The sequence below is a fragment of the Girardinichthys multiradiatus genome, chromosome 20 (assembly GCF_021462225.1).
Source record: "Girardinichthys multiradiatus isolate DD_20200921_A chromosome 20, DD_fGirMul_XY1, whole genome shotgun sequence".
Lineage (NCBI taxonomy): Eukaryota > Metazoa > Chordata > Actinopteri > Cyprinodontiformes > Goodeidae > Girardinichthys > Girardinichthys multiradiatus.
Window position 1 is genome coordinate 12,721,629 of NC_061812.1, and position 9,256 is coordinate 12,730,884.

General features: G+C 37.8%; 1 protein-coding gene across 3 annotated transcripts; it reads left to right on the top strand.

Annotated features, from left to right (window-relative positions):
* Positions 1-1,735: 1,735 nt before the first annotated feature.
* On the top strand, positions 1,736-8,711 carry c20h6orf89 (chromosome 20 C6orf89 homolog). Of its 3 annotated transcripts, XM_047347609.1 has the most exons (9): positions 1,736-1,901; positions 3,053-3,102; positions 3,364-3,638; positions 3,736-3,901; positions 4,427-4,575; positions 4,991-5,142; positions 6,112-6,247; positions 6,666-6,789; positions 7,034-8,711. In XM_047347609.1, exons 3-9 carry the CDS (start codon positions 3,450-3,452, stop codon positions 7,114-7,116), a joined length of 999 nt encoding a protein of 332 aa, XP_047203565.1. In that variant the 5' UTR covers positions 1,736-1,901; positions 3,053-3,102; positions 3,364-3,449; the 3' UTR covers positions 7,117-8,711. The 3 variants fall into 3 exon arrangements, with proteins under 3 accessions (XP_047203565.1, XP_047203566.1, XP_047203564.1); XM_047347610.1 differs by lacking the exon at positions 3,053-3,102 and having other exon boundaries at positions 3,375-3,638; XM_047347608.1 differs by lacking the exon at positions 3,053-3,102 and having other exon boundaries at positions 1,737-1,901.
* Positions 8,712-9,256: the final 545 nt, after the last annotated feature.

Here is a 9,256-nt window from a genome sequence, read left to right on the forward strand (position 1 = left end):
GAGTGGCTGGTCTGTACTTGGCTACTTAACAGACATGCAGCTTGTCAACTGTAGTTTTTATAAGATGGTTGGCGGCGTTCCAGTAATTTCCAAACCATGACTGTCCATATTTTTTTCAACTAGAAATATTCTCCAATAGCTGAATCATTCTTAGCCTGTCAACTGACCACCAGTGTCCAGCAACAAGTGGAGGAGCACTGCACTGCATCTTATGTTACAAAAAACTTTTCTAAGTGTAACTTAAAACCTTGGAAGACTTGATTTATGCCTGGTTTAGAAATTTGACTTTTTATCGAAAATCCTTTCCTATAGTTTTTTTGATGATAACACATTTGCCATGGCAAAATGATAGATACAGTATTTATTGATGATTGTTACAATTTTCATGTATTAAAATTAACCTTTTTTTTTCTTCTAATTTTGTGACGCAAAATAACAATAATTTTAATTTGCTGCTTCCGCCTCTTTTCCGTTTAACTTCTTTGTAACTGTTTGGAACTTGACGTTGTTTCACGTTCGCTGTTAATGGTTGCACAACCACGGAAGCAGAGGTCGGGACTTCCTGCGGATAGTCCGTGCTTTCATTGGTCGAGAACAATTGTTTTGGTCCCGTTGAGGGCGGGATGAAGGCCTCTCAGTTTGTTTGATTGGCTACAAGGAAACGTTTATGAAACCTTATTAAAAGTACAGAAAACTTTATTTTTATACATTCTTGGGTAATATGACATTTTTATGTTTCATAGTAGATTTTCAAGAAAAAAATGTCTTGCCTTTTCTTTTAATGAAATATTTTTTTCAGATGAGCAAGAAAAACATATTGTGCTGTTCCATTTAGTTTTTGTAATATATGTCCAATTAAATAAATAAATATAAAGCAAATGAGAACATTATTTTGCATACCTTTTATAACTCATTCAAATTAAGAATGCTTTTAATATCATCAATCACATGTACAACGTACCCTTTTATCTTCCATCCAGTTTTCTGTGGCAAGACATTTCTGTTTCTTTAAATGATCTTTAACTGACTAATAACTGACTTTTTTTTTTTTTTTTTAAAGCATACAGACGCACTTAGATGCTTCAGAAAAACACAACATTCTTTAGGTTTAATCGGTACGTGTGATAAAATTAATGTTAGGAGAAATATGCAGCCAGACATCAGAAACTGGAAAGGGCATCTTGAATTACAAACAGATCATTGGTGGTGGTTAACTAGAAAAACACACATCACAAACTCCATTTAAAGAAATTCATTCAAAATAGGATTATGTTGCATACATGTAAAATGTTAGGTCGCATTGACCAGCATTTTCCAACTGTGGAAATAATTATATCAGTTCATCAAAGAAACATTACCACCAAGTCAATAAAACAGCCACATATTGTACACATATTCCTTTGTAAGTACTTTTTTTTCATCTACTCTAACATGTTAGTATACCTACACTTTACTATTGTTATTTTTATTTTTGTTATGGTCTCAAGTCCTCACTCTGGTCCTGACCCCAGCTTCGTTAACTACTGGTCTAAAGGGCTAAAATCAATAAATGTTTTTTTTAATTATTATTTTCACAAAATGAATACAGATTAACGTATCATGCATTGTATTTTAAACTATCTTTATTCGGTCTTGAAAACGTCATACATATTTTAAAGGATATCTGATATGAGGTCTTCCAGATGCTGTAAAACGCTGTGAAAAACTGTGAAATAATCTTTACTCAACTGCTGAGCCGGAAGTTACAAGTCGGAAGCCAACTTCACTGTCATGTAGAGTGCAGCCATGTCTAACGTCTAAACGAACGAGCTGAAACTTCTTTTACTTAAAAACACAGTCATTTTTGTTAACGGTGTAAGACATGGGAGTGTTTTTACTACGGCGGTGGATCTCTCCTTGAGGTGAGGGTTGTTTTTTTTTTTCGGGAATTTGTGACTGCTGAAGTGAGAATTCAATGTTGCTACCCGAGAAGCTAACCTGTCAGATTATTTAGGCTAAAGACAGCTGATTTCCGTGGTTTTGAATTATTTATGCCAAACAAGCTCATCCGACAAGCCTTCAGTGTATTGTATCTGTGATTAACTGCGCTGATAAACATTGTGTCATCGTGTTGGCACCGATTTTGCTTATTTGTTACATAATTATCGCCGACAGGTTCCTGTTTTTACAAACAGAAGAAAAAGCTGCTCTAAGTTTTTGCGCATGTTGATGTCTCTTCGGTCTTTTTACGCTTTGTGTGCGCCATAATGGAAATAAAAAAGTACATAAACACCCCTCAGAGTCATTTTATTTCCTGAGTGGGTTTAGTTTGTTTTATTTAGAATAACACGTCGACATAGGGTAGCCTGATCCCAGCAATAGTATCCTTGTGTGGAACCATGTTGGACAAGTTATTAATGCTAATAGGTTTAAAATCTCTGCTGGAAAAACAACAAAAAGTATTCTCAGCGCAATCTGTATTTTGAACTGTCTCATGAGTGTTTTTTTTACATCTACACCAAGTCCCCCTGTAGGTAAAACGTGTATATTTACAAGGTTTTCTCGTTTACAGTGTGTTGCATGCTGGTTGCTTTTCATGCGGCGCCCTTTTCTGTCTGGTTGTTAGCTTTTCATTCAAGTAAATACTTTGCTTTGAACAAACCATCTGGGTGACACATTAGATGTTTGTGAATGAGGACAGCAGAGGTGTTGGTGGTCTGAAGGTGGACGGGTTTTAAGCAGCTGTGGTCAACAGGTGCAACTTGAAAATCCGCAGGACAGTCTGTGAGTGTTATTATCATTCCCTGTATCAACACTACGGAACAGCCAATGTCCAAATACACTATGAGGCAAGCATGATGAGCTGATCTTTGTGGGTCAAAATTTAAGAGCCAATTTCAATGAGGTGCATTGGATTTGCATTTTAATTTTCCCTGTTTAACTTTTTTTCAACGCTAATTTTGTTTGTTTTTTATCATTTAGGTTTGAATTTTTTATTGTTTTTATCCTTACTGTGATTGGTTCTGTTTTTATTTGTAGTGCTTTTTACATTTTTTTTTTTTTTTTTTTTCAGAAACAAAGATCATACCAGCAGTCAAACATTTGGTGGTGATAAGTGTGATGGTCTGGGGCATCTTTTCTTATTCAGTCCAGCTCTGAATGACTTACAAGTGACATAAACATTGCTAGACTTAAATCTGATTGAAATTCTGTGCCATAACCCTCCAACCCTCCTTGTGTGATTATTCAAAACTTGTTGGTTTGACAAAAACAGAAATGATTATTAATAATAATAATAGCTGCAGGAGTGAAAGGGAAGAATTACAAGCAATAATAAACCAGTTATGACGTATTGTTTAGAAACGTTGGCCGCAATCTTTTCAGTTTCTTATCAGGTGAGGTGACGTCATGATCCTGGTTCCCTGCACCAGCTGAAGACTGACACGATTCACCACAAAGCTGCTGTCACTATGGGGACAACGACAAGCGAGCCGTGTATCTACGACAAACTGTCTGAGAGCATCGATATCCTCCGTCAGTCGGGATACCGCTACGGCATGTCAGAGAGAGAGATCGAGAGGTTCATCAAGCAGATTTTGGAGACCAACGAGCCCAGAAGAGAGCCTCCACAATTTCCCATTCTTAGAGCCACCATTAAGGTGAAAAGCTGGTGGATAATATAAAATGCCTGTATTGTCTACATGCAGTACAGAGTGGGTATTTTCTCAGGGTTTTACCGTCATGGTTTTTGTGCAGTTTCTGGTGGCTGTGGGCTTCCTGCTGGTGGTGGTGCTGGCCTTCACCTACCCGAAGAGTTCCCCCCAGCTGGGACTGGTAAATCTGGGCTGTTGCAACTGGTCGTCCCCTCTCAGCCATGTCCGCCTGCTCTCCCTTCCTATTGCCAAGAAGTACAACCTCCAAGGTGAGAAGCATTGCAGCTCTTACAAAATGCAAACTCCCAGAGGACGTGTGACAATCAGACCTTAATTTGGTTCAAACAGCTTTTGTATCTTGGTGCATAATATTGTGATCTCAATAGAGGAGGTCTTCTGCTATTCTTTTATTAATATTTGATGTAAAGACACAAGGCATTGCCAGATCTCAAGCTTTTAATAAAGTTTTTTGAAAGTGCAGCACAATCAACCACATGAAATCTGCTTGGAGGTACCCCGGCAAGCCTGAAGAAACAGTCACATTGTTTACATTTCCCGAAAGTCATCTTCACCTTTTTATTAATGGAAGGAAGAACCTGCCATATTCAAACAAAACGTAAGAAACAAATGTAGAATGAATCTGATGTGTAGGGAAGTATTTTTAGCTTAATGAAAAATAAACATGAGCTGAAAATATTTAGTCCAACTAAAGTGGCTTGTAGTTTTAGAGGTATGGAAGGTTTTCATGTCAAACCCTGAGGTTTCATTTTGTGTTTGGGGTGTTTGTGTGGCAGGTTTTCATGAATGGTGGAGTGCTGGTTCTCTCCGGCAGAGTCTGGTTAACTGTTCAGGATGTGCAGAGATCTCCTCGGTGCTGGAAGTCCCAGAAAGCCTCAGGGGGACTGTGACTCTACGACGGGGACCACAGCTGGTCCTGCTGAAGGTCAGAGCTCTGTTTGATCAAGAGTAGCCATCTGATGAGTCATCCGTTGTTGTTTGGATATTTTAAGTGTTATTAAGAATTTATTTTACATTTCCTAGTATGAAGTAGGACACTTGAATTTTTTTTCTCACACATTTTCAGAATAATCTTTAGATTTTTTTTTCAGACAAAATTAAGAAACAGCAATTTTCTGAGTTTAAGGTAAACACAACCCTGCTTTAAATGTTCATAATCTGTGGTAAACTTTACAGTCATAAATGTTAGCTCATGTCTGATATTTAAAAATCCTACATTTCAAAATTGTGCTGATCACGAAAAATGAAATGAAAACTATGAGTAGCAATAATACACATTTTCATATGACCTTTTTCTACAAATTTATACATTTTCTTTTTATCAAAACTGTTCTTTGCAGGGCGGGGAGTCCCTCAGCATCCAGCGGCAGCAGCTCGAGGAGCTCTACTTGGCCCATTCAGGATCCATGTCAATTCTGCTGGAGGAGGAAGACGGCCTGCATAGCGACAACCTCGGCCTCCCTCAGGGACCTGCCAACTTCACCCTGCTCTGGTGTGAAGCTGAGCCATTCTTACACATGGATATGCTTTGATTCAAACCCTTCCATTGTAGGTTTAGGATCGTTGTCTTGCTGAAATGTGAACCTCAGTCTGAAGACTTCTGTTCATTTTACATGTTGGCCAAAAAGTTTGATTTTGGTCTCATCTGACCAGATCATCTTCCTCCACATGTTTGCTGTGTCCCCAACATGGCATTTGAGATTTCCCTTGTTCTAAAAACATCTTCTTCCCTCTCCTCCATAAAGGCCTGGTTTATGAAGTACGTTACCAGATGTTGTCATATCGACACAATTTCAACCTGAGCTATGCATCTTTGCAGCTTCTCCAGAGTTACAATCAGCATTTGGCTTCGTCTCTGATTAATGTTTTCCTTGCCAGGTCTGTCAGTTAGGTAGACAGCCATGTGTTGGTAGGTTTGCAGTTGTGCCACCACTCTCCTTGAAGTTGAAAGCTTGAGATGTTGTTTAGACTTTAAACTTCTCAGTAGGTTGATCACTAACTGGGCTGGTGTTTTCCAGCTATATTTGTTTTATGCTTAAATGAAATTACACATAGGTTCACTCTATTTACTGATTGGGTGATTCTAAAAGCAGGTGGTTGCCTTGGATTTTATTTACAGGTAACATAGTCCTTTAAAAGTTAAGGACATGGTGTGGTTATCCTGATACAGATTAGGACCGGTCTACTTTTACAAGTCTTTTTGTTAAACATCCATAACCGGCTGGATGTCAGTGCATCTGTTTTTTTCATTTATCGTTGGAGTATTGCTGCAGGAGGTGAAATATCCCTTGGAATACATATTCATTCTCAGTGCGCACAGAAACAAGCCATTTTCACACATAAACTCAGGACAAATTTTGGAGAATTTTGGAACACAGTTGTTGAACTTTTATTTAAAAAAATAAATTAAAAAAAAGACGCACATAGTCCATAAGCGTGTTTAATGTCTTTGTACCTACAGGAGGTTCAGTTCTGGAACCAGGGAAAAGGTGTTGAGGTGGCTCTTCCCAAAGGCGGAGCTCTGCCCCCTGCTGGAAAGTTCTGGGACCATCCTGCAGCGCTGCCTGGTCACCCATAGCACAAACTCTCAGAGCAAGGCAAGTGGAACCGGGCCCACCTGTTGGAATCTTCAAACTCTGAGTGAAGAACTTGAGAATTACTGGAACTTAAGGGAAATGATGAGGGGCAGCTAAAATAAAATAAGAAAAAGCGATGATCTAAACAGATTAATTGCCTTGTATTAAAATGGATAAATAACAAATGCAACGCATGTTTCTTGTGTAATTTTTAGAATGGATTTTAAACCTTTCCATAAGTTACATCAAGACTAAATGTTTTGTTCACATAACCCAGTAAGAGAATAGATGAAATACAGTTACTGAATCCAGAACAGATTAGGAGAGTCAACAAATAACAGTTCAAATTTGGGATATTTTTTAATGAAGAAAAACAAAGTTAGGGCTTACTGCAGCCCCACCATGGGACTTCGTTGTTAATCTGTTGCTCATGTTTCAGGGTATCAGGGTGCTGGGATGGCTGGTGGTGGGAGAGGGGCTGCCAACAGTTCGAGTTGTGCCTGTTGAGCGGTGCCAGAAACACTGTAGCTCCTTCAACCTTTGGCTTTCGCCTGGAGACATGGGTAACTCCTACTGCAGCTGCACCTTTAAACTCCTTTAGACAACAAAAATGCACTAGTTTTGTGTTAAAGATTAAATTGGATTAAGGTTTGTAAACCTTTTTTTTTTTCTTCACAGTAGCGTACAAGAGTCTTGATCAGCGTCTGAACTTCTTCAAAGCAAATTTTAGATAAATGAGTGGTGGCTAAAGATTTCTTCACATTATGATCCAATCTCTCTCTCTCTCTTGATTGTCAATCTGTGCAGTGTATGCTGACCCTCGATACTGGCAGATGGAGCTGTTCCCTGGACGTGGCCAGAACATCATCTGTGACGGCACGACCTTTTAGCCTTCAGACTGACAGAGTTCAGGACTTGGATGTGACACACGAAGCACCTCTAAATGTTTGTGTCTGGAGCTTGTTGGCCTCTTTGTGCCCATTCTCTGCCCATCGTTGCCTTATAACACCGATGATGTTTTGTTTTATAGCATCTTTCTGGTTTGATAATCCTCTAACAACTGAACACAAAGAGGTCAGGTGGAGGAAAAAAAAAAAAAGAACTTCCTGCCAGGTCCTGTAAGAGTGAAGGTCAGAGTAATAAATAAAGACTTGTTCTTTAGCTGAAGGGCTGAAAACGATCTGTGCTCGTGCCACAGCTTCTAGCTAATTTTATTGCAAAATAATCTTAGAAATGATAGGGTGTGTCACTACTTAAGAAGGTAATAACACTGGTCCCGGACCGAGGAATCATCTACATCCTGTTCAGTGACTTAAAAGTACTTTTGTTGCATTCAGATCCACCCCCAGTGGAAGAATAAAAACAAGTGAGATTAAGAACGAGTACATTGGTTTGTATGTTTTTCTATTAAGTTCCACAGCCAGAAAATGTCTTCATAGGAGCTGACTGACCATTAATTTGCAGACCCTACAATCAGGCAAGCTCATCTTGGTATGATTGCATCTATAATTCATTAATGCAATTAATTTGGTCCTAATCATTTACGCTGGTATGAAAAAAGAGCTTTAAACAGTCCTGCCAGTTGAGCTCCAAACCATATTTTCGTGTTCATGATGCAGAGTTTCTACCTGCATAAAAATGTGGTTCAGTTTGTTACTGATGCAAAACCAAATTCTCTAGATTTTCACACAGGTATCATCTTACCACGTCAGACACATCCACCCATGAACATTTACCAGCTTATGAAATGCACATGCAGCTTCACCTCCTGAGCCGATTTTCATTTAAAGGGCCAGTTCAAGTTTTCTTTCTTGCAGTTTTTGCTTGCAGGTTACGTCCAAATATGGCTGCAATTTTGTTGTAACAGCTTACAATGTAAGTTATCTACATTGTTATTTACATAAATTCAGAATTAAACATTACATTGAACAAATAGAAAGGAAAAGTATTGTGCTGTTTAATCACAAATCAAAAGCAGACTATATTCTGTAATTAGGATAGAGCTTTTAAATGTAAAATGACTCTGTAAAAATGGTAAAGCCCTACTGATTCCAAGTTATGGCTCTTGTGAGTTTGTCTGATGGGTTATCCTGGAGAACCTGTATGTGGAACTTTCTTTTACCCTCTTGGGCAGAGGCAGAAATGAGAACCGACCTTCTGACAACGCCACACCGCCGCAAGAAGGAAGCGTTTTAATTTCCAGTGTTTTACAAAGCTACTTTCAGCGTGGCTATTTATTGTTCTGACTATACATGTCAAATCTTTGACTTTAATAGAAATATATTGTAATATATATTTATTACTGTTTCAGGACAAAGTGACAGCAGAGGATATTTTGTATGTATGATCAAGAAATAAAACTCTGAATCATGTTGAATCTGTGTGCCAAACAGAAGTATGCATTTTAAAGTGAAAGTTCACACAGCTAAAAAAATTCTGCATAGAGAGGAAATAGTTTTATGACAAAATAAAAATATTCAGCTTCCTTTTGTGTTGCATTATTATTTTAATGATGAAGTATAAAGTTATTTCACTTAAATATGACACTATGAATTAATCAGAGGATTAACAAAAATGATTAACACATATTGCATTATCCTTAAAAAGATTTGTGAAAGTGGAAAATAAAATATTTAAGTATGTCTGGTAGGCAATGTCTGGATGTCAGTAAAATGCGATTTAAAACATTTCCGATTCGTTTTCAGATCACATTCTGAACATTAAAAATGATTGCTTTTCAACTAACGGGTCAGAAGCCATGGACCTACTCGTATTCCATGTGCATCAAAATCATCAATTTGAGTCAGTAAGTCAAATATTTCAGATATTAAAGTTGTTCTATCTTGAAGCATAAATATATTAACATTCTGGTCTTTAAAAGAAAAAAAAAAGATCATTTTAGCAATTTCCTTTAAATGTAAATCTGATTTAATGCTGTTATTTTAGCTTTGAAGCATATCCCTATTAGACTGAGGTCAAACATGAGGCATATTTACTGTACAAGTATGCAGATGCAGGCAATTGTGTAAA